At 45.3% G+C, this 25871-nt stretch overlaps 1 protein-coding gene across 1 annotated transcript in view; it reads right to left on the bottom strand.

Annotated features, from left to right (window-relative positions):
• Positions 1-781: 781 nt before the first annotated feature.
• LOC147623310 (uncharacterized) overlaps positions 782-25871 on the bottom strand; it is a 25906-nt gene continuing 816 nt past the window's right edge. The window contains exons 1-6 of the mRNA XM_086821424.1: positions 24783-25871; positions 24500-24578; positions 2540-2702; positions 2319-2450; positions 1831-2237; positions 782-1745 (exon numbers count right to left, since the gene is read on the bottom strand). The exon at positions 24783-25871 is cut by the window's right edge and continues 816 nt beyond it. Of these exons, the coding sequence (XP_086677550.1) occupies positions 1071-1745; positions 1831-2237; positions 2319-2450; positions 2540-2702; positions 24500-24578; positions 24783-25871 (2545 nt within the window). The 3' untranslated portion in view covers positions 782-1070. The remainder of the gene's footprint in view (positions 1746-1830; positions 2238-2318; positions 2451-2539; positions 2703-24499; positions 24579-24782) is intronic.

The raw sequence follows: 25871 nt of genomic DNA, 5'->3' as shown, positions 1-25871 counted from the left end.
CAAATCGTACATGATCATCAAGGAAAAGGGTAAAGATATTGACTATGAGGAGATCTTGTGCCTTGCAAAAGGATCTAGTCCCTCCAGGGACAACTAGAAGCCAATACATTTGTTCTCAGCACGATTTGACAATGTGCTTAAACCAATCTAAGTTTTAACAAATTGTGGTATTTCAGCATAAAAACTTTGGATAAAAGTCATCGGACAGCTGCAACTCATGGTAGTACTTTGCATGTACACAGTTGCCTACAACCAGATAATGCTTCCTATGGTTATATCCCTTTACAACCTATAGAGTGGAATTAAAAGGCAAGCAATTTGTAAGATGTCACTAAACAAGTTCCCACCCCCAAAATAGTTCTCTTGCCATTGTGTTTTCCTTCCCGCATGTTAGGTTCCATCTAAAGGCAAGAAGTGCACAGTGCCAACAGAGAGCATAGGTATGGTGTTCTAGCCCGACATTTACCTGCCCTGAGGATAACCACTTTTCCTTGGATGTTTCTATCATGCCTGGGCTTCCTTTAACAAGCTCGGCATGAGTCAAAGTCTACTTTGATGACTCTAATGACAACGAAAACCTTTTGAAGAACAAAAGGATGAAGTCAATTATAATGGGACCTATGAATTGCAGCATACAATACGAATTAAAGCATCTTCCTTCTTATAAACCCCTTCTGGAGCGCATAACCAAAAAGCCATGTTACAAAGATACATGGAACCAGACTATCTCCAACCAACTCGATTAAAGGTTTTCCCTTAGATATAGTTTGATAAGAGGTTCTAACATGAACAAAACTCTCATGCAGATTAAATTAACAAAGTTCAGATTCAGACATCATAAACTTGTCCTAGCCTAACCACTTTCCAATGTTGTAAACTTACATGGGTGAGCTTTTTTACAAGTTCCAACAAAATTCTCCAGCCACTTTCGACTCCGATACCGGCATCAATTCAGGCCTCCTGAGGTATCAATCGACCTTATCACCCCTTAAATAACAAATAACAAAACATGTACCACGGGGTGTTTGTCACCACAAAAAGCAGCAGGCATACATAACATATATAAATATTTACTCTTCCATTGGTGAAGTATGTTCCTCTTTTTCAGCATGAGCTTCCAAACCTGCTGGATTCTGGCTGCTAGTCCTGTCTGATGGAGGTAACTCCACTTGGTTTTTTGGGCTCTTTCCATCTGTGGAAGCATTTGGCATATCGACAGCTGCCAAAGCAATTGATGTATTCACAAGAACTGTGGCATCATTTGGTGTACTCACTAGTGGAGTATTCACTACTGTGGCAACATTTGGCCTATTCACAGCTATGGAAGCATTTGACACTGCATCCACAGCCGGTTCCTGTTCAGCAGTTCCCAATGTAGCATTGCCCAGAAGCAGTGGGGAAGCCTGGGAGACATTCAAAGTGTCTGACATATATGTCAAGGGGAGCCGTGGTGGCACAGCCTTGGAATCATTTGTTGCTTCAGACATGTTTGTCAAAGGGAGCTGTGGCTGCACAGCCTTGAAATCATTTGATGCTTCTGACACGTACGTCAAGGAGAGCCGTGGTGGCACAGCATTGGGATCACTCAATGCTTCTGGCATGAATGTCAAGGGAAGCCGGGGTGGTACAGCCTTAGAATCATTTGAAGCTTCCACACTAACCAAGGGGAGCTTAATCTTTTCTTTGTACTCCTTCATTTCCCTTACATACCTCTCTTTGTCCTTAACCCCCTGTGCTTGATATGGCTGCAAATGCAAAACACAGTTATTTGAGGTGGGAACTCAACACTCTCAAGTATTTTGATTACGCAAAGCAGGTTTATGCACTTACTGTTTTCTCATCTTCAGAAAGCTTGTTCCACAGCTCCCCAATCATCTTACTTATCGCTCTGTCTTTGTCGGGTTGCATGGTCTTCAACTTTGCCCTTTGCTCAGCAAAAAAGAAGTTGTAACCTGTTCTGTTCTGCCTGGGGGCATTCGGATCCTTCCTGAAGACTTCTGTCTTCCTTCTCTTTCGGCCCACAGTTGGAGCTAGAACAGCAGATTTTAATTCTGAGCCAACACTCTGCATCATACCCGAGACAGAAGCATTTTGCGGTAGGGTATTCGTGGAAGCCACATGGTAAAGAACTCCTCTCATTTTTCTCGTACCAACCATCACAGTCACCAGGTATCCATTCTCAAACTTCCCATCAATAGCTCCGGTGACCATTGCCCCGACTGATGAGGCAGGATCAACTGTAAAGGATCAGCAGAGAAAACATTAAGGATTGCATCTTTAACAACTCAGCCTTAAATTGACAGGGAGGGTATAAGAACCTCCAAGTGCTTGGGCGGAATCAATTATTCCGTTAGTTATATTTTGCCCCCTTTCCAGTTCATCTAAGCCTTGTGGAAACACACTTGCATCTTCTTGCTCAGAAAGAGCGGGACTATGTGTAGCATAAGCAGCTGTAAAGGCCAGTACACAAAGAGTAAGTTTCCTGACTTCACTGCATTCAGTTAGCACTTTTAGACATGCATAAAGCAAACATGCATACCAGGAGGAGGAACAATTCTGCCATGAGCACCAAAAAAGTAGACTTGCTCATAGTGATGAAGCGCGCTGATATAGCTTCTTCTTAAAATGCAGGAAGCAGTCGTCACATTAGGCGGAAAGTTGAATGCAAGAGTGACCTCTTTCCATTTTCTATCCTTGATCACCTGAAAGTTTTGATAAACCTCACATAGGAGCTAAAACCTATCTAGAAGTAAATGAGAACGCTGCATCGACAAAGACAGTTTTTCATGATGCTAGAACCTAACAAAAATACAAACACCTCAAACAAACCACTAAATACACCTCAGCTTGTAGACTAGGAAGAAACACAAAACAAAGAAAGCTTTGATCCTTGCAAGCTATGCTTTACGAGAAAGTATCAGATTCCCTCCTTTCGCTGATCCCTCTCTTGATGCAGCTATCTCCCCTTTTTAACAAACCCCTTGCAAAAGAAATATCATTAAATCTCAATTGTAGGTAGAATAACCCAATGAACCACATAGGGACGAGCATGGCACTCATCCATTACTCTATCCCTAAGAGCTTTCACCACACATAGACAGTTCTGATGCACATGAAAACCATCCTTCAAAACATAGGATGCTACGGGTTTTCATGCCTGTAAATCCATTCATAAAGATGCAAAATCCCTACCTGCATGATATAACTATGGCATAGCAAAAAGATCCTGATGAGAGAGAACCGTAACTGCAACCAAACAAGGTTTGTGTGACAAAGCATCAGCCACAACTTTCTTTTTCCCAGGAGAGTGCTAATTTAGAAGTGAAACATGGAGAGCTTGGTCTGCATAAGATATGCCTCAAGCCCTCATGATTTGTTTCCCAAAGAACACTCTGACTCAAGCAAGCGGCAGCTCTAATAGGCAATAGCATGTACCTCCTGATCGAGGACAGCCCCTATGCAAACCCCACCTGCTTCACCTTCAACATTGAAAAAGTTTTATGCAAATCTGGAAAAATAAGCACTCGTCCCGTAATGATTATTGCATCTTTGGGCGTGTCAAATGCATCCCTTTCACGTGAAGTACACTTGAAAACAGCCCTCTTCTTTCTCAAGTCGTGTAACGCAGAGGTAATATGCACAAAATGTCTAATAAACCTCCAGTAATACAAGCACAAGTCAAGATAGCTTCATACATCATGTACCAACTTAGGTTCTGACCAATCCTGAACAGGTTGCATCTTCACAGAATCCATGTTGACTCTGTCCTTGACACAATATGGCCCAACTAATGAACATCTGATAGGAAAAATTCTCTTTTTGGCATTAATGAAGAGCTTATGCATGCATGGCTAAATGAGATTTATGCTCCTCTTCATTCTTAAAAAACACTAGAATGTTGTCAAAGAAAGTACCTGTAAACTTCATGTGCGCCCAAAAAAATCAACCCATCATCAAATTGAATGCGGCGGGGCGCATAGGTAAGACCAAAGGGCATTACCAGATATTCATACAATCCAAAAACGATACGAAAGGTTGACTTATGAATATCTTGAAGAACACCTTTGACATGCTGATATGCACTCTTCAAGTCAATCTTGCTAAAACAAGCGGATCCATCCAACTTATCCAAAATGTCATCAATCCATGGAATGGAAAATCGGTACTTACTAATAATCTTATTAAGTGCTTAATAGTCCACGCCATAGTTACCAAGCATTTCCTAAAGCACCTTTCCCAAACATTTCCTAGAAGAGGAGAGAGGAAAAGGGAAGAAGGAATTAGGGGGGGAGGGGGGGTGAGGGGGTGGGGGAGGTTAGCTCCAAAAAGACCTTTACATGGTGTCATGGTTGAGTGTGGTAAAAACTCATAAGGTTTAAAATAGACATCATTTAAACTTATCACAATGAATAGGCTACGCTATCAAGGTGCAGTTGCCACCATTCTGGTCATGACCCCTCTATAAATAGAGCCTAGTGACCTGGATGTCCAAGAACCAATATTGAGAACGGGAGGTTTTCCAAAGTACATGTGCATTTGCATCACTCGTGTTTGTGTGATGAATTGGTGGATATCATAGATGAATGCTCTACTTTCATATGTTGCATGATATGTTGTGGGTCAGTCTTCTGTCGTTCGGGATGCCCAAAACTACTCGCTCCAAGACCATGTGTGTGCCCATGTCTGTTGACAAGTGGTTGTTATTTTGCATGACCTCAAAGTTGAGCCAGAATTCAGCCCAAAACCCAAGGTGTCACATGCACTCTGCACAAACAGGCTCATCATCAACACTGCAACATCTGTACATTATTAGAACCCAGTAGAATGATATTTGTCGTACGCCGTGACCCCATTGTACATCCTCAATCTAGGACAAGTCAGGCACGAGCTACGTATGTCATTCTCAGCCATAGTCAGTCAGTCAGTTAGTCTGAGTCCCTTAACCCACTTAAAGAGATGCATTTATGCATATACAGTCAAGAGAAACCTTAGCGTTTGCATCAGAAAGCATCTGCATATTGCACAGCATTCATGCATAGCATCTAGACCATTGCAGATATCATCCAAGATTTATCTAGGATTTTTTGGGTATTTTTCCCATCATTTTCAGCATTTATACATTATTATTAAGCATTTAATATTTATGGAGCAATCGGCCAGCATCTAGTGCCAACCGACTGGCTATATAGCTAGTATAAATAGGAGGGATTGATCCATTCTCTCATTCATCTCATAATTCAGTAAAGGATCAACAAAGCGCTTGTCATCCTCAGCTTCAAGAGCATAGGCAATTGCAATTTCAGCCATCTCTCTTCAGCGTTTGTCTCCTACAGCCCTAGGTGCCTCAAACGCACGAGCATTCAGCCATCTACATCAGTCAAACGCATCAGTTCAGCATTCAGCCTTGCGTTTTCTGCATCCACACAGTTTTCAGCATTCATCATATCATCGTTTTGCTCCAGCCTCTTGGTGAAGGTAAAACGCAGCATTCTCATTCATTTACAACATTCATATACAGTCTAGAACAGTCCCAAACAGCCCCTCTCTTAGCCCTAGCTTTGCATCCCTCCCTCATACCATTGGGAAGAGTACATAGACTCGAGATTGAACATCTTTGGTGCTTCTACAGCAGTGCACAGTTCAGTCCAACACTTGGTCGTCAGAGGTCTTGCATTTGGCTTATTGTCAGTCACACCGTCACTCTCTTTAAAGATAATAAAGCAAATACTATCTCGGTAATGGGATAGGGGGCACTTCAGTGGGTAATTCAGGACCCCATACGGTGTACAATTCTCATCTCTCTCTCTCTCATATCTCTCTAAATAAACAAAATGGGCTAACCTTTTGTAATATGCGGAAGCTTCGGAGAAGGATCGGTACTTCAAAACTCAGAAAACAGCACTCTTTTCGCGACGGAATTAACGCACAAACTGAAAGACGATGTGCAGAAAAATAGGGAGAGAAGGGGGAGATGGAGAAGGACACAGTATTGGGTCCCAATTACCCTCTGTAGGGCCCCCACCACGGATGGTGTATTTGCTTTATTAGAATGATGTAAATCTGAAACAAATACAAAGTACTTGACCTTTTCTTGGCTGGAAAACCTGCCCTTGACCTTCAGTCCTTCGCCCCTTTGCTTTAGCAATGTTCTTGGCTGTCCTGGCCCTTGGTTGCTTGGAGCACTTGGTGAATTATGAGATGGATTCATGGATTATGGGCTGGGGTATTTATACCACCTTCAGCATCCAGTCGGCTGGCTTCAGGGAGCTCCACGACTGAATTTTATTATTAAAGTGTTTTCACACTATGTTAATCACTGTCCAGCCTGCGCATGCTTCTGGGGCAGCATCCTGGCTGCTGGGCATGCTGCGCAGAGGTGTGGGACAGCTCCCTACACCTGGCCGACTAGGTGGGTAGGGTACTAGACCTGGTCGGCTACCTGTCCAGCAGTAGTACAGCTGGCCGACAACCCCTTTAGCCCATGCCTTGGCTGGTGGGCAAATCTTGGGCCCTCCTGGCCCCTTGGGGATGGTTCTATACCTCCCCCATGCCCATTCTACAAATGCAAATACAAATCCTCACACTGGGGTAGCCCTATGGGCTGGCCCCATCTCTACATGCAACCTACATGCCTACAGAGGCCTGGCATCCAGTTGCAAACCAGATACTCAGCACATCTGACATCATTCCAGAGGGAGACTCACAGCGCGGACTGGCACTGCTTCATGTGCAGGACAATGCACACCTGACCTCGGACGACTGTGTGATGGATCCCTGGCTGACTCGTCCCGGACTGGGCTCACATGGGACCAGTTCACCATCCCAGGTCCTGCACCTTCTGTACAGAATGTCTACGTGGCATCCAAGTGCGGGATGCACGTGACATCCCCTTCTGCTTAACTTGACGGAAGCTGCATAGCCTCCAAATAATCCGTCAATAAAGCCGGATAGTCTTCGAAAAAGTCTTTGTCGAGCCATACCGCTTCATGAGTTCCTCGGTCTTGAAACTTCGTGAGAAACTGTCGTAGTCTTCGGCCTGAGCCATGCTTGAAACGGTGCAGAAGGATCTGTTCTGGAACCATTACTTCTGCTTCATCAATGATGTCTGGTTCCGCTTCGTCTTTGACCTCTGAAGGGGGTGGACCTGCATATGGCTTTAACCAACTGACATGAAATACATCGTGCATAGTCCAACTCGGAGGTAGCTTTAACTGCATAGACACCTCATTAATCTTTTTCCGGATGGGAAATGGTCCGAAGCTCCTGAAAGACAACTTTGGGCATCGCTTGCCCACCTGCTTCAATCTTTGCTTCATAATCCGAAGATACACCCAATCCCCTTCCGAAAACTTCATGTCCCTTCGGTCTTTATTGGCCTGTCGAGTGTAGGCCTCTTGCGCTTTAGCCAATCTGTCTTTAACGGACTCTAGGATCTCCTGGTAAGACTCCGTCACTCTGTTCGCCTCCGGTACTGAAGACGAAGTCCTGGTTAACAATGACTGGAAAGGCCTTCCAAACGCTGCCTCATATGGAGTCCTGCCAATAGCTGAAGAAAAAGAGTCATTCAAAACAGCTTGAACTAAAGGCAAAAACGATTCCCACTTACCTTGCTGATCGTGGACATAACACTTCAGCACATCAAAGGCCAACTGGTTGTATATCTCTGTCTGGCCATCTGTCTGTGGGTGGAATGCACTGGAAAAATTCAACTTAGTACCAAAATTATCAAACAATGCCCTCCAAAAATGACTGGTAAACTTGGCATCTCGGTCTGACACTATGGTCCTAGGAATCCCACCAATCGGGTACCAATGCCGAATGAATAGCTGGGCAACATCCTCGGCGGTCACATTGGCCCTGCAAGGAATAAGCATAACAAATTTGCTGAACCTGTCAACAATAGTAAAACACTGTGTATTACGCTTACTCGGACTGGGAGGCAAATTTGTGACAAAGTCCATCGAAATGTCCTGGAAAGGACCCTCAGGAATTGGCAAAGGCTGTAACAACCCTATCTTCTTTCCACGAGGAGCTTTCACCTTTTGACAAATGTCACAGTGTTGTACATATGTAAACACATCACGCCTCATCTTTGGCCAATAGTATTGCCGTTCTAATTTCTCCAGAGTCGAATTCATGCCCCTATGACCACCTGTAATGGCGTCATGGGCATCATGGAGAAGAGCCGCCCGGAATGATTTCATGACACATAGTCGGCCTTTGTAGAAAAGCCAACCATCGCGTATCAAAAAATGGCATGGTCCTGTGGCATCCAATGCCTGTTCCCACTGTGTACCGAATTCCTCAGAATCCGCGTACGTGTGCTTCATGTCTTCTAGTCCTGTACCAACAAGGTCAAGTCTAGTGGTCTGAATCGCAGATACTTGTCCCTTCCTGCTCAAAGCATCGGCCACTGGATTGGCCTTTCCTGGAAGGTACTCAATCATGCCACCGAACTGCTGGAATATCTGACTCCAGCGGTGTTGTCGATCACTCCACTGTGCACTTGGCATCGTCTGAATCCAGCGCAATGCCTGATGGTCAGTGCGAACCTCGAAGTCACGGCCATACAGGAAATGTTTCCAATGTTTCAAGGCCTGAATAACTGCTAGGAGTTCACGATCATAGACTGAGTAGTTCTTTTCGGGGGGCAGTAGCTTACGAGACATGTAAGCTACTGGATGACCATTCTGTTGCAATACACCTCCAATTGCGATGTTACTCGCATCGGTGATCACTTGAAATGGTTCGTCCCACGAGGCAAGGACTAAACAAGGCGCTTCAGACAAAGCCACCTTGAGGTTCTGGAATGCCTCCAACGCTCGTGGAGTCATTCGAATCTTTTGCCTCCTTGTTTTCACTCCCTTTAGCAGATCGGTGAGGTCTACCGAGAGATCAGAAAACTTGTCAATGTGGGTGGAATATGCCTGGCATATACCCACAAATGATCTAATGTCATAAGCGGTCTAAGGTACTTCCCAGTTAACAATCTCGGCTACTTTAGCCAGATCAAGTCGTATGCCTTCGGCACTGATTATATATCCCAAGTAATGTACCTGGAACAGATAAAATTCTGACTTCTTTTCATTGATATAGAGCTCGTTGCTTTCCAGCAACTTAAGGACTTTCTCCACATCAATGTCATGCTGCTCAACTGTAGCTGAAAATATGAGTATGTCGTCCAGAAATATGAACACACACACTCCAATCAACTCCCGGAAAATACGCATCATCATGCGGTTAAATGTAGCTGGGGCGTTCGTCAAACCAAATGGCATAACCACAAATTCATAGTGGGCCTATTCTGTACGGAAAGCTGTCTTGGAGATGTCCCCCCCTACAATCCGAACCTGGTGGTACCCACTCTTTAAATCCAATTTGGAGAACACCTTAGCTCCATTCAGCCTCTCGAGAATATAGTCAATTCGAGGCATCGGGAAACTGCTCTTGATAGTCAGCTTGTTGAGTGCACGATAATCGACACACAACCGAGAAGACCCATCTTTCTTCTTGACAAATAAGATCGGTGCTGCAAATGGCGACACGCTGGGGCGGATGAAGCCAGCTTGCAACAATTCTTGGAGTTGGCGGTCCAACTCCGATTCCATTGCCTTAGAAAGGCGATATGGAAACTTGCTCGGGGGTTCCGAGCCTGGGAGGAGGTCAATCTTGTGATCCTCCGGTCTGGACACGGGAAGCTGGGGAGGGAGACTGTCCCGAAGAAAAATCTTCTGGAACTTTTCATGGAGAACCGAGTACTTCTCGGGAGCACTGGCCACCGTCTGGGCTGTCTGGATGTAAATCATCGCACACTGTGCGCCTTTCCTGACTGCTCGCTTAGCCTGCAAGTGGCTTATGAGCGGAAAGTTTGGAATACCTGGCTCACACTTAATGGTCACCGGGGTGTTTGACACATTCCGATCGATCTGGAACGTGTGCTTGTCCCACTTGACATCAGGAAGAAACTTGTGAAACCACTGGATACCCAAAATTATGTCTGCTCCTACAAGAGGGGCAACCATAAAGTCACGCACAAACTCTATGCCCTGAATCACTAATTTAGCACCTAGAGCTTCATACTTGACGCTCGTTGTCATACCTGTGCTAAAACCCTCAACTTGTTTGTCCACCGGATTTAGCTCGAAACGGGCACGCCTAGCGGCCTCTTCCGTGATCACATCCTCCGTGCTGCCGCTGTCAAACAAGACAACGACTCTCTGGCCACCTATGTAGCCAAAGGACTTGAGCAATTCGTTGCGCTCATACTCCTGGTCATGGGCGCCCTTCTGCTTATCTTCGAGCTCCCGGCTAATAATTGCTCCAACTGAAGCACCGGGGGTTGAAGAACTAGGGGTAGCCACTGGGGTCTGTGTGGGAGCTGTGCTCACCACGGAAGCTGTGGAGGCGGCGGCGGCCTTTGGAGGCTTCTTCGGACAATCCCGAGAAGTATGTCCTTTTGTGTGACAAAAGTAACATCTACCCTCCTTCCTGTACTGAGAAAGCTCCTCAGCACTCAACTTGCCACCTGTCTTGCCTGCCTCCGCTTTTTGGTCTGGAGTAAGCTTAGACGCATTGTTCGAGTTCTTGGAGCCAGAGGCTCCCGGGCTTTGTCCTGGGGAAGACCCCGTCTGGTTCTGGCTTTTGCCCCCCGAGGCGTTAGCCTTGGGAGAAGCCGGCTGGGAAGTCTTGGGCTTGCCACCATTGTGTTTCATTTCTGCACTCTGCGCAAGCGAGAGTGCGTCCTCAAAGGTGGCTGGCCTGAACATACGCACCTCCCATTGGATTTGCGTGTCCAGGCCATACAAAAACTGCCCTTTCTTGTCCGTATCAGATAAGCCTAATTGCAGACACAAGGAAGACATTCTATTGGCAAACTGAAGGACTGGTTGCGCGTTCTGACGCGCTCCCCTGAACTCGTCTTCGAGTCGCTCAAGGTAGTGGGGAGGTAGAAACCGCTGCTTAAGGTCACGGACGAACTCGTCCCACACATAAGCTGCCATACCTGATCTGGTGTGGGCATGAGCCCACTGAGTCCACCAAGGAATGGCCTCACCTTCCAAGTACCAACTAGCCAAGATCACTTTGTCAGTATCTGTTTTCCTAACTGCGGCAAAGTAAGCTTCAAATTGATGTAACCATGAATACAGAGTAGTGGGATCGAGTTTACCATTATAGTTACTGAAATTCATTTTCTCGGGAAAATGATTCGAGGGCGCCGTCGGTGTCAATCTGGCGTCCAAAGCTCTGAGGTAACGCTCGTGTTCCACTCGTCGCATGGCGTCGTCTTTTCGTTGTCGAATCTCCAATGCACGCATCTACATCTCAAGCAAGGAGCTTGGCTGCGGCTGTGACCCCTCGAGAGGGTCCCTGTGACGAAGATCTGGTATCTGGGGTACGGAAGGAGAGGGAGGAGGAGATGGAAAACGCGACGCTGGAGAGCGAGAACGCTCCTCCAGAGCCAAAATCCGCGCCTTCTGCTCATCCAACTTGGTTGTCTGGTCTGCGATTGCTCGCATCATCTGCTGGAACATGTCTTGTACACTCAAGCCGGGTGCCCTAGCTGGGCTGCCTGGTGCACTCTGGTCCCATGGTTCTGGTTCTCTCTCGTCGCCAAAGTTCGCCATAGCGAGAAAATGCAATTCCTTTCCGGAACGCAATCTGACCATCCACTATCTGTGTGGGAGACAGGAGTCACTCCGAAAGGGGTAGTCCACCGGCGTCTAAAAACCAACCACACGAGCGAAAAAATTTTCTGGTTTTCTTGCTGAATCTTTGTCCTTGAAGTAGGCTCTGATACCACTGTAATATGCGGAAGCTTCGGAGAAGGATCGGTACTTCAAAACTCAGAAAACAGCACTCTTTTCGCGACGGAATTAACGCACAAACTGAAAGACGATGTGCAGAAAAATAGGGAGAGAAGGGGGAGATGGAGAAGGACACAGTATTGGGTCCCAATTACCCTCTGTAGGGCCCCCACCACGGATGGTGTATTTGCTTTATTAGAATGATGTAAATCTGAAACAAATACAAAGTACTTGACCTTTTCTTGGCTGGAAAACCTGCCCTTGACCTTCAGTCCTTCACCCCTTTGCTTTAGCAATGTTCTTGGCTGTCCTGGCCCTTGGTTGCTTGGAGCACTTGGTGAATTATGAGATGGATTCATGGATTATGGGCTGGGGTATTTATACCACCTTCAGCATCCAGTCGGCTGGCTTCAGGGAGCTCCACGACTGAATTTTATTATTAAAGTGTTTTCACACTATGTTAATCATTGTCCAGCCTGCGCATGCTTCTGGGGCAGCATCCTGGCTGCTGGGCATGCTGCGCAGAGGTGTGGGACAGCTCCCTACACCTGGCCGACTAGGTGGGTAGGGTACTAGACCTGGTCGGCTACCTGTCCAGCAGTAGTACAGCTGGCCGACAGCCCCTTTAGCCCATGCCTTGGCTGGTGGGCAAATCTTGGGCCCTCCTGGCCCCTTGGGGATGGTTCTATACCTCCCCCATGCCCATTCTACAAATGCAAATACAAATCCTCACACTGGGGTAGCCCTATGGGCTGGCCCCATCTCTACATGCAACCTACATGCCTACAGAGGCCTGGCATCCAGTTGCAAACCAGATACTCAGCACATCTGACATCATTCCAGAGGGAGACTCACAGCGCGGACTGGCACTGCTTCATGTGCAGGACAATGCACACCTGACCTCGGACGACTGTGTGATGGATCCCTGGCTAACTCGTCCCGGACTGGGCTCACATGGGACCAGTTCACCATCCCAGGTCTTGCACCTTCTGTACAGAATGTCTACGTGGCATCCAAGTGCGGGATGCACGTGACACCTTTCTATCACCCAATGTGTGGTAGATTGGTTAGCTCATGGAGTTGTTATTCAACACGTCTTGTGTTTGAATCTCACTCCCGTCGAATAGATCATATTTGGTCTCTTGGGATTGTTCCTACGACGTTAAAAGAGCTTCTTCTTCTTCTTCTTCTAAAGTTTGAAGTATTAAAGTGGATTGCTGAACTCGCGAAACTCAAGATACAAAAGACGGTGTGAGCATTTGTGTGACCGGATCCTCCAATACGAAGACTTCTGCTGCATGTTACACAAGGTGTGTACTTCAACAAATTTTATAACTTTATGTGTTCACGCCCTCATTAATGATGGACTAGGGTTGGACACCGGGCACTTATTCGCATAGTTGTTACGAGGCGCGCCTCTAACAGTTCTAGGCATATGAGACATTCGACTCCTTGATCGAGACGTCCACCAAAATTTATTTATTTATTATTTTATTTTTTACTTGTTTGAGTCTCTAGATGGGGGCTTTAAGGGCCCAAGTCAGCCCCTCTCACACACACTCTCTCCCTCCCTCCCTTAAGCCTTTCTCAAGACCCAAACACACACACTAGGATGATGTTTTTTATACGCACTTTTGGAGCTATCTCTATACTCTACCATGTACTTTGTAGTTGAATCACAGTTTTGGATCGGCTACAACCTCAACTCATAGACTTTAGAGCCTAGATAGCTTAGCCCCCATCATACCCAACTTTGGTTTATCCCAGTTCATTTCATTTTACTTTGTACCCTTGATGCTGTATCTAGAGGATGAGGATGTACTATTTTCGTCTCATAGGTCATTTGGCCTTCTGCAGACGTGTACTATGGCTTTCTTTCTTTCTCTCACACACTCTCCCTCTCTCTCCCTCCCTCAAGGCTCATACATACACACACTAGTCTCTCTCTCTCTCTCTCTCTCTCTCTCTCTCTCTCTCTCTCAATCTCAACTTTCACTATATATATATATATATATATAAACAGACACCTCTAACACGCCTCTAACGTCTCTAAAAAATACGAGTCTTTCAAGGCACGTACCATACCTGCCTCGTACCAAATGCCTCTAACAACCTTGCTTATTGGTTTATGGGCATCCTCTACCCTCATTTGAACCCGGCACCCCTTTTGGCTTTGTGTGGGTGGCCAAAACAAATTTAAAGTAAGTGTGGGCTGCCCTGCCCAACACTTAACATTACTTTCCTTTCCTGGGCAATATTATGTCCCAAGGCTAATCATGGTTAAGACCTTCAAATTGAGTTAACCATCATTGAATATTAAATAGTGATTAATGTGGGAATAAACAAGTGCTAGGTATCACCAGCCTGGACATTTCCCAATATGAAAGGAGTCTGGTGGACTCCAGGATGTCTAAATATTTGGAAAGTACAAGCTTTGGGAATGGAGGATTATCCTAGAATACAAAGGACCACACTCCTAAAATTTAGGAGAGTTGCTATTTTTTGCCCGACTTCGATGGAAATTCTGTTTGCGTCATTATATCTGGGATTGAGCAGATCCCAAGAGTTGGCAAAGTGCCTATGACAAAATGTCTACTAGTTGGGATATTTTTAGAGGTAAAGATTATGGGAGAACCCATCTCTTAGATTGGGACATGTGGCAAGAAAGTGGATCAAAGTGAGACAAGTGGTCTCACAGTTGTCACTCCAGCTATTGTGTGGCTCTCCACTTGTCATTGTAGCCTTCTCTTGCCATTTTAGCTCATGGGAGGCCCAAATCTATAAATTGGAGCCCTCTCTCTTCATTAAGGGAGGCTCTCTTGTTGCACACTAGCCTCTACCACCGTTACAGGCTACTCTAATGATGGCTACTCTCTTGAAGGCTGATCATTTATTATGATATCTGGACTTATGGGACTATTTTGTCTTGCCCATTTATTTGGGACATGGATTTATTTATCTAAGCCATATTAGAATCTAACAGCAATGATGGTAAGTGTGGTCCCCACTTGAGATCTTTTCTCTTCCTTATTGATAGAAGGAAGCCTCCGCTTCCAAGAAAGCCTATGCTCTGATACCAATGTAACTCGCGGCAGGTGCCTGGGGAACTAGGACCTTTGACACACTTGTTGATACCATCAATGCAAATTAAAACACTTAAACATGGCCACATCCTTAACATATATCCATCATCACTTTGCATGAAACATAAAAGCTGGACAAAACATCCACAAATGCTGAAAGTGGAGCTTGCACGTGTGACACCGCATAGAGGCCGGAATGGGCCGACCACCCCCCCCCTTGGAGTATTTTATTACCCAAGGAGAATAATATCATGTACAAGCTTTGAGGGCCTTACTCTCCCCACGGGAGATGCCGGATTATCCATATACAAATGCCATAACACAACCCAACACAAGGCAACTGAGCCAGAACATAGGCTGTAGAAATGCCAAGCCAACAACATAATCCATATACCTCCGTGTGGGTACTGATTCTTTACCAAAAACCCATGCAATAAAGCTGGTACAGTAAGTACAACTCTCAATTCAGCCGGTACAGTAGGTACAATGGTTGGTACAACTGATACAGTGGTTGGTACAGCAGGTACAGTGGCTGGTACAACCGGTACGATGGTTGGTACAGCAAGTACAAATGTTAATACAACAGGTACAATGGCTGGTACATCAAGTATAGAAGCTAGTACAGCCGATATAATGGGTGGTACAGTAAGTACAACAAGTACAAGGATTGGTACAACCAATACAATGGTTGGTACAGCAAGTACAAAGGCTGGTACAACAAGTTGCCTTCAGTATTTCTTCGCGACGGAAGCCTTCAAAACGGTCCCCAACAATTGGTATTCTTCATGGGCAGCCTTCAAGAGAGAGAGAGAGAGAGTAGCCATCATTAGGGCAGCCTGTAATGATGGTAGAGCTAGTGTGTAACAAGAGAGCCTCTATTAATGAAGAGAGAGGACTCCAATTTTTGGATTTGGGCCTCCCATGAGCTAAAATGGCAAGAGAAGGCTACAATGACAAGTCGAGAGCCACACAATAGCTGAAGTGACAAGTGTGAGGCCACTTGTCTCACTTTGATCCACTTTCTAACAAGTGTCAAGCCACTTGTCTCACTTTGGTCCACTTTCTTGCCACATGTCCCAATCTAAGAGATGGGTTCTTCCATAAACTTTATCTCTAAAAATATCCCAACTGGTAGACATTCTGTCAAAGGCACTTTGCCAACTCTTGGTATCTGCTCAATTCCAGATGTAATGACGCGAACAGAATTTCCATTGGAGTCGGGCCAAAAATTGTAACTCTCCTAAATTTTAGGAGTGTGGTCCTTTGTATTCTAGGATAATCCCCCATTCCCAAAGCTTGTACTTTCCAAATATTTAGACATCCTGGAGTCCACCAGACTCCTTTCATACTGGGAAATGTCCAGGCTGGTGACATCATCAACAAGTGTGTCAAAGGCCCTAGTCCCCCAGGCACCCGCCGCGAGTTACATCGGGGCTTCCCAAAAATTAGGGCTTTCTGAAAATGATGCTATGGGAGGCAATAGCAATACTTGAATGCTCATATATGCCCTCAATTTTCAAAAAAGATGAAAGATTTAGAATTAATGCTCTGATTAAGCTGGATTTGCTGAAATTTTAAAAACCCCCCAAAAGTTCTTTGATGAGTATCTTCTATCTGCTGGTTAATTTTGTTGATTTGATGCACGCTCTCCTTGCCTACTACAATAGTGTCCTCTCCTTTATTTTTTGAATCCAAATGTGCAGCTAGTTGCTGCAGGTGTTGTGTCTGTGGAGAAAGCTCGTGGCTGCCCTTCAACATGGTTGAAGGCAGGCAACGCTGACTGGGCGGCGGCGGTTGCTGCTGGTCAGAGGCAATAGGCACCGTCTCTAATACCATGTTTAAGTTCATGATAGAGCTGCAGCTATGGAGGGTCGCAGGGGTACATGGCTATGGAGGGTAAACAACAAACTATAAAGGAGACAGGGTTAGAGAGAAAACAAAGCTCTTAGAGAGAGAGTGAAGTACACAACTGAATGATGTGATTGTTTGCTTTATTAATTCAATGAAGTACAAGTACCTTTATAGGTTACAAAGGTTGATCTTTTGAAATCATTGCTTATGTCAAAGTACACACAAATATCTAGATATTATTGATACCCCTCTAAGAGGTTGTTCACACACAAACATTCATCCACTCATGAAAGTGGGTTCACACACAGGTAAGACCTTGATTCCCAACATGATTTGGGCAGTTTTGAGGCGAGTTGGCCAGCCCATAGGGTGTGTATGTAACAACACTAGTCCATGCATGAGTGCCCATAAGTCACTTATTACCCTAGCCATACCTATCCAAGGCCGCCCATATTTGGAACAATGACTATATATTTCCAATGATCACATTAATAGACATCACTGAACAAACGTCACCATCAGCAAGATCGCACGCATATTCTTGAAACAAGGTGAGCAGCCTTCACCAAATGTGAGCTGCCCACAAGAGCCAGGTTTGGATCAGCTATAGGTTGGGGCAGCCCAAGAACATTTGTGGACGGAGACAGCAAGTGTAGACAGCTGTGTACCTGATTTGGGAGCATCAAGCATATAGGCTGGCTGGTCAAGCAAAAGCGAGCACCTTAGTGACATAAAACAATACTCTTCTTTTTAGGTTGTATGCATCCCAGCCAGGCCAACCTGCATGCAAGGGTCACCATGAGCAAACATAAAGCACCCTCCACCCTACGTTTTAGGCATTCAGCCCTACCAATCAGCAATAGCACTCTGCAGCAGGCAGCTTGGGAACCATTTAGCCAGTATTTGTCCTCCTCCAGGGCAGGGACTTGAGATCTAATCAACAATCATTGAGTCATGCAAACCTGTTGAGTACTTGTCCTTCACTCTTTCTCTCTCTCACCACGATGCCTTCATCCACCGTAAGTTTTTTATTGCAAGTTGTATAATCTCTTGTAGAGATACACTTCATTATTCAGCAAAATATCTCTCTGTCAGAATGCACAACGGAAAATGAGAGAACTGTTGTGAGAAACAAAACACAGAAGTGTATTGAGAGAGAAGCTGTATAATTTCTGCTATATACACGAAGATCCGATACAAAAATGAGTGTGGGGTCAAGGGTGGTATTTATACCGCCCTATGATACTGGTCGGCCAGTCCAGAAACAGCCGACAGGCTGACTGCATGTCCACGACTAGGTGGGGTCGACCACCACAAGTGCAATTGGCCAAGACAAAAAACTCAGTCGGCCAGGACAAAATGAGTCGGCCAGAACAAGACAGCCCCCACAACCCAAAAACAGGGAAAAGACATGGAAAAATGGAGAGCACTCCTGGGCGGGCACACCCACAACAGAGGCCCTCACTGAGTAATATAGTACAGACACGAAATGACTGCTAACACCCCCTCTCAGCTCCTGGATGTGGAACCAACCACAGTGAGCTGGAGTGCTGCTGGAGCATTGCCTGAGGGAGAGACTTCATGAAGAGGTCCGCCGCATTGTCCTCCGTCGAACAATAAACAAGCAAGATGTCACTAGCCAAGATCTTCTCACAAACAAAGTGATATTGTATCTCTGTGCTTGGTCCGAGCATGGAAGACCGGGTTCTAAGCAATAGCTATACAGCTCTGATTATCGCACTGGATGACCGTGGGCTCCTTATATAGAAACCCAATCTCGCCAAGCAACCTCCACAGCCACACAACCTCGCAAGCAACACCACAAGCAGCCCGGTACTCTGCCTCTGTAGAAGACAACGCAATAGTTGGCTGCCTCTTGCTGCTCCATGAAATAGCTCCTAGGCCAAGGGTAAATCCGTAGCCTGATGTAGATCTCCTCGTGTCTAGTTCTCCTCCCCAATCGAAGTCACTCCAACCTTGAAGTCCTAACTCGTTCCATCGTTCCCCCTCTAGTGTCATAGAAGAGTCCAAGATCCTTCGTACCCTGTAGATATCGCAAGATCCACAATCCTGCGTCCCAATGAGTCGTCAAAGGCATCTACATAAATGAGCTCAACAGCCCCACTCGAAAGCTCAAGTCCAATCTAGCGTTTAGCAACCAAATCAATGAACCAATAAGCTTCCGATACAAAGAGTCATCAACCTGCTCACAAGGATCAGCAACTGTAACTTTGGTATGCCAAGTCCTCGAAACCTGCCGAAGACTATACAAGGCCTTTCGTATTCTATAAACCATCCCCTTTGATCCCGGAACTGCAAAGCTTGGAGGCTGCTCAACATACACCTCCTCCCGCAAGTCACCATATGCCACTTGCATGGCTTTCCTCCAAGTATCCTGGGAAAGAGCTTCCTCAACTGCAATAGGCTCTTTGTCCCGAATGATACGGGACATAAAAGCATAGTTCACCTATAAAGGCTTCTCTGACTGACGAACGCAAGAACTTGAATGTCCCTGCCTGCTGCCAACATCTGGCAAGCCATCCACCATCTAGTCCCGAAAAGCCTGCCACAGCATATCCACATTCAAGTGGTCATGACGAAACTGCCACAAATCACCTAACTGAGAACCTATAAGAGAGAGTGCTAAGAGTTTGTAGATCCCATTCTCCACTCTGCCTTCCCATACAACCTGGCATGTTACTTTGTCCTAGAGAGCACGCCAGTCTTGCAAACCTCATGCACTGACAACAGATGAAAACCAAGGGATGAGACATAAAGAACCTAGGAGAAATGCTTCCCCCCTCTGCCATCGAGAACGATCTCTAACATGCCCTCACTATGAATAGGGATAGTGGACTTGTCACCAATAAGGATAGGAAGGAGTCATCTGCCTGGAAGCACCACTGTCTAGAATCCAGTCCCGAGTATCCCTAGCAATGAGTCCAACCGTCTCCCTTCTCGAAGAAGATGAAACTCCAGTGTCCATAATCTCCAAGTGCACAAAAGCTAGAGTCTTAGCGGTTACTGTTGAGGAATCTGCACCTTTCTTGGTACTCCGCCAAGGACATTTCCTCCAATAGTGGCCTTTCTCTCCACAATGGTTACAAGTCTGCTCTGCCTTCAAGGCGTCACGATCCGACTCAGGCTCTTGCTCAGAAGACTTCACCTGTGAAGACTTCCCTTTGCTCTTGTTGCGGCCTTTCGCCCGCTCGCCAGTCAAGGTCTCAAAATATCCGCCCTATGGAGGGTTCATAAACCACTCTTCGTTGGAATTAGGATTAGGGTTGCAACAATACACACACACAAGATAGAGAAGCTTGAGAGCACACAAACTCACTAGATTAGAATGAACAAATGTGTGCCAAATACAAAAGATAAGTACACACCAAAAAATGAGAAAATAAGAGGGTGTACATACGCACGGGAAAAAAACCTCCTAGTGAGGGAAAAATGCCTCGACGGTCCCAAGTGTATTCACACACATCACTACTATATAATGCTACAAATCTCCCCTGGAGTGATCCTTCTTTAGCTTTTTCTTGCACTCATTTATGTAGTGCCCTCGTTTGTCCTTCTTTTCGGGCTTATCACCTTCTTTCTCTGCATCCTTACCTGAGGATTCTGATTTTGGCTTATAGCCACCATGCGAAAAAGCTTTACCTTTGTCTTTCTGATTGGCAACAAAAGCTTGGTCACCAACTCGCATAACAGATATGTTTTGCCTAGATTGCTCTTCTTGTAAGAGTGCTGAAAACAACTCATTAAATGTAAGGGCATTTGCATTTCCCTTCATCATGAGTCTAAGGGTAGAGGCAAAACTCTGATAAGAATTCGGTAATACATTGAGAACTGTGGACACCAATGTACTATCAAGATATATCTCATCCACACTAGCGAGTTGCTCCTTAAAATCTTTGATCTTGGTCAAGAAGCTGTCCATTAAGTCTCCCTCATTCATGTGCTCAGACTCCAATTGTTTGCGCAGATATACAAAACGTGCTTCACTGCGCATCTGGTATAATGCAGCAAGTGCATCCTATGCCTATTTTGAAGTCTTACATGATCGAATATGAGGAATAATGCTTCACTTCACAGAAAGTGCAAGCAATGCATGTGCCTGTGCATCTCTTCCATCCCATCTCGTTTGAGAAGCAGTGGGAGATACTCACGGTGCATGTGGAGGAGCCACATCTGTATCAGATTCTACTTCAGATGTACCTGTAGCACCTAGTTGCACTGGTGGTTGTGAAACAGGATGAGTTTCACTACCACTGAACACATTCCAAAGGCCTTTAGTAACTAGTACATGCCTCATCATATAGGACCACAATGAGTAGTTAGTCCCATCAAGTGTGTCCTCAACAGACAACATATTGAATACCTCACTACTGCCAACCATAGCTGTCTACCAAATGCAAAATCTTTCAAGACACTTGAAGTACTCAGTATTCACTGGAATGCAACCCCGGATGACTACCAACTGACTGAATTACCTACAAAGTGTATGAAAAATAACACAGAGTAGAGAATAGAGTGTTACTAGCGAAAGTCTGATGGTCGATGTTGTTGAAGACACTATAGATACTACAGCACACCAAATCTTTGTCGTTGCACAGCCCAAACACTCAAAATCGAGCAGAACCAATCCAAAATGACGCCTCTCCAAAACGTCTGCAGAAACCTTGCGTTTCCCAAAACGCACCCAAATCGCGCCGTGGACCCCAAAAATTCTATATACTTCATATACCACGCACGCACTACAATATATACCTTCTTCTCCTAAGAGGATATCTCAATCGGAAAGAGGAAAACAAGGTCATGAGGAGGGAGACAGACTACTAGATCAAGTGTCAAGAAAGCTAGCTCTGATATCAATTGTTGGAATTAGGGTAAAGGTTACAACAATGCACACACACAAGATAGAGAAGCTTGAGAGCACACAAACTCACTAGATTAGAATGAACAAATGTGTGCCAGATACGAAAGATAAGTACACTCCCCAAAATGAGTAGATAAGAGAGTGTACATACGCACGAGAGAAAAAACCTCCTAGTGAGGAAAAAAATATCCCGGCAGTCCTAAGTGTGTTCACACACATCACGACCATATAATGCTACATCTTCCTGGTCCAAGACCATTGGCACAAGCTCCTCCCATGTGATGGTACTGAGCCTCCCACTAGTGATCAAAGGGGATTAGAAAGCTGAATACTGAGAGGTCAAAGGAGATAGCAAAGTAATGGCCATGTCCTCTAAAGTATCTCCTCCAAGCCTAAAGAACCTCCCTCTTAAGTATCTCCTTCCAAGCCTAAAGAACCTCCTGCTGAAGAGCCTGGAGTTTGTTAATGTGCTCTCGCATCATCGAAGACTTTGCAGGATTTATCACTCGCATCTGCACTTCCAAGGAAATCCACTTCATGGATGATACCCTGTTACAAAGAAGCCAAGTGCTGCCAAATCCCTCTGGCCAACGTCGTGTGTTTAATATGATTAATCACATGGGGTGTGCAATTAAGGAAGATGAAAGAACGCACACGGGCATTGACACAATCCCATAACTATGCCTGAGCCTCTCGTTCTTTCCTAGTAGAGAGTAAAAGCTCCCCGTCCTCCAACTCTGGCCGTAGAACACAAATCACAATGAAATCAGCCAAGTCATAAGACTCGAAGACAGACTCCTCATTACCTTCGATGGACGGATAAGTGGGACGGAACTCTTTCGACAATTCTTAGATCAATTTCGAGGCTGATGCTGTCAGACAATCAAATAATAGGTGGCACTGCCTGATCAAATTGATCAAGTTCTGCATATATGCCATAGTTTGTCCCGTCCAACTATCGATCCAGTGGAAATGTGGGAAGAGTGGGAATCTTCACGTGCTTCTCAGCCATCTCAAGCAAATCTGCCATCTCAAGGGTTCACAAGGTCTTGTGAAGGGAGGATGGGTGGGAAAAAAATGAAGAAGTGGCTGCAAACACTATGCAAGGTGACTATCCAACAATGATGGCCACCTTTTACCCGTTCTCCAAGTCCCAAACAGCCCAAGAAATTTCCAATCAGCACCAAAAAACAGCAAACCCTCAAGCTCCCACCGTCTCCAAGCTTCAAGCCATCTAGGGCTCTAATACAATGTTGGAATGCACAACAGAAAATGAGACAACTGCTGTGAGAAACAAAATGCAGAAGTGTAGAGAGAAGCTGTATAAACTCTGCTATATACACGAAGATCCGATACAAAAATGAGTGTGGGGGCAAGGGTGGTATTTATACCACCCTATGGTACTGGTCGGCTAGCCCAGAAACAGCCGACAGGCTGACTGCATGTCCGCGACTGAGTGGGAGCCAGTCGGCCCAGGACAAAATGAGTCGGCCAGAACAAGACAGCCCCCACGATCCAAAAACTGGGAAAAAGACATGGAAAAATGGAGAGAACTCTTGACCAGGCACACCCACAACAGAGGCCCTCACTGAGTATTATGGTACAGACAGAAGATGACTCCTTACACTATCTTACTATATATTATTAGAAGTGTGTAAGTGTCACCATAGATTCAATCTACACCGCAGAATGAATCTAGGGGTAAATATTTAAAATGAATAAAAGCTTTGTATTTTCAGGTGGCGCAGCACTGCAGAACCTCGCTCCATTCTTTCCTCAACAATCTCTCACGATGCAAATGCTGCAATAAAGTTTACAAATCAAGTACATGAGATGGACCAACAAATAGAGAGGAAGATCAGCGAGCCCAAGCCCAGCAAGCAGAAGCAAAAAGGTTGGCAGATCAGTAAAAAGAGGATGCCAAAGAGGCCAATCGCTTACAGAGAGGAAGCTGAAGAAGACCATCCCAACAAGAAGGCATCTTGAAGCAAGACTCTGACAGTTCTAGAACAATGATGAAGCTCTATAGCTCAAAAATGTGAGGCAGTAGTGCAAAGCTCAGGAAGGGACAACCCTCACAAAAGGATCACAAGAGCACAATACCAAAAAGGAAGAAAATTTAATCAAGGCAAGTAGCAAAGGGGCAATCACTACAACAGATGTTCATAAAAGCAGCACAAACCATCCCAAATGAAGCCACACATCATTTCAAAGATCATACAAAAGTTCTCAGGGGATGGGGACTCGATCGTTGTTGGACAGATTTGCACACATCTTCTTGAATCCCAATTTGTTCGACTCCCTGATTACAAAAACACCAGACTTGATGGTAGATGCTCCAGCGTGGTTACACTTCTTTTGAAATCCCAATGGTCTTTGCTTTATTGAATGAGGATAATAAGTACAAGAATGGCCGAGGGCTGAATGTGCTTAAAGTAAGAGGCTATGAACAGAGCAAGAATGTTGTCTGTAGTATATACTACTCTATCAAATTGCTTGGAGCAGCTACAGATGTAGCCTAGAGGGATACACATTATCACCATACAGAAACATTCCTTGAATAGTTGTATTCCTTATTAAATGCACTCATGTTGCTCAAGTATGACTATTCACACCAGTTAGAATTATGATCGCTTGGATAGCAGCTGTATTACTGATTAAATGCGGTTACAAAGCTTAAGTACAATTTTGTACTCGATTATGAACACATTTTTGGAAATTGGCTCACAGGCCATATCAACCTTTCACAATCCCCTCCATTACTGTCTCTCCTCCCCGCCAAAAATCCAAGATTGCAACCTTCAAAACTTAAAGCTTTAACACTTTGATTTTTGTAGATGATGATTACTGAGGCATTATGTCAAAGTTTGAATGCATGTTACCACTTCTAGACCACCCCGGCATGTGACTTCTTTGTACAGTTTATGCATGTCCAAATCCTTATCTCCAATCTTTGGAAAACTGCAAGACAAGAAAAAATAACATGAAAATCTGAAAGAACATTCAAATTTGAGTTTTCTGCATTCCAGTCTGTTAAAAGAAGTTATGCATGCAAATTTGCATGTATCCACATATGCATGAGGGTTTGAGTATAAGTATGCCTTTATTCACATGTGCATGTCATGGTTGTGTAACATGAGCCAAATTTGAAACCATGCAACTTACCTCACTTGCAAGCCAAGTGCTGCATGTAAGCTTTGAAGTGTCTCCATAAATAATCTTCGATCTGCAAGGACTGCATTGTGAGTTGCCATAGGAGCTGGATACACTTGTTCCATACCCTGAGGAGAAGCTAAACACGGACGAGGTGATTGCCTGGACAAGGGATACTCTTTTTCCTTGGGGAGACCATCTTGGCCCAAAGGATTAGACACCACAATAGGCTCTGAAAAAAGCACTTCTGCTTTGTCTTGCAGAACTGAAGGGACGGGTTGGACCATAAAGCCTCGATGTGTCTGTAAAGAATGGCCATGGTAGATCTTCTGTTGCCCTGTGGTTCCTTGCAAAGGAAAGGCCTTTTGTTGCTCAGCATACCCTTGCATACATTCGGGCTTCTGTTGATCAGATGGTCCTTGAGAAGAAGAACCCTTCTGCTGATCTGAAGGCCCCTGCAGTGCATGTGCTTGCATGAAAGCAGATTTATATTGCTCTGAAGATCCTTGTGATGAATTAAGCTTCTGCTGATCTGGGGAGGCTTGCAAAGATGCAAGTTTATGTTGCTCTGGAGGTCGTTTTGGAGAAAAGACAACATTCTGCTCATCTAGAGGCCCTTGAAACAGATGTCCTTGCCACGATGCATGCTTCTGTTGGTCTGGTTGCAGGGAAGACACCTGAGGCCTGTGTGGAAACGCTAACTTGAGTTCTTGTGCAGGCACTTGCAAGGAGAGAGGGTTCTCTTGTTCTGGTGGAGAAGCGAGCTTCTGTTGCTCTGAAACCCCAAGATGCTTCTGTTGCTCTAGAGGCCCTTGCAGGGATGCTGGGTTTGGTTGCACTGGAAACCCTAGCTTCTGCTGCTTTGAAATCCCTTGCAAAGACAAAAGGTTCTGTTGCACTGGAAACCCTAGAGAGGCTGCCGCTTTCTGCTGCTCTAGAAGAAGCAGGGATGCAGGTTTCTGTTGCTCTGACAGTCCTAAAAAGGACACAGGTTTCTGTTGCTCTAAAAGCCCTCGCCAAGCAGCAGGCTTCTGCTGCTCTGGAAGTCCCTGCAAAGATGCAGGCTTCTGACGCTCTAAGAGTCCCTCTGAAGATGCAGGC

This window comes from Cibotium barometz, chromosome 27 (genome assembly GCF_041138505.1).
Source record: "Cibotium barometz isolate CiBa-2024 chromosome 27, ASM4113850v1, whole genome shotgun sequence".
Taxonomy (NCBI): Eukaryota; Viridiplantae; Streptophyta; class Polypodiopsida; order Cyatheales; family Cibotiaceae; genus Cibotium; species Cibotium barometz.
Note: the sequence above shows the minus strand (reverse complement) of the source record. Positions and strands in the feature narration are given on the sequence as shown.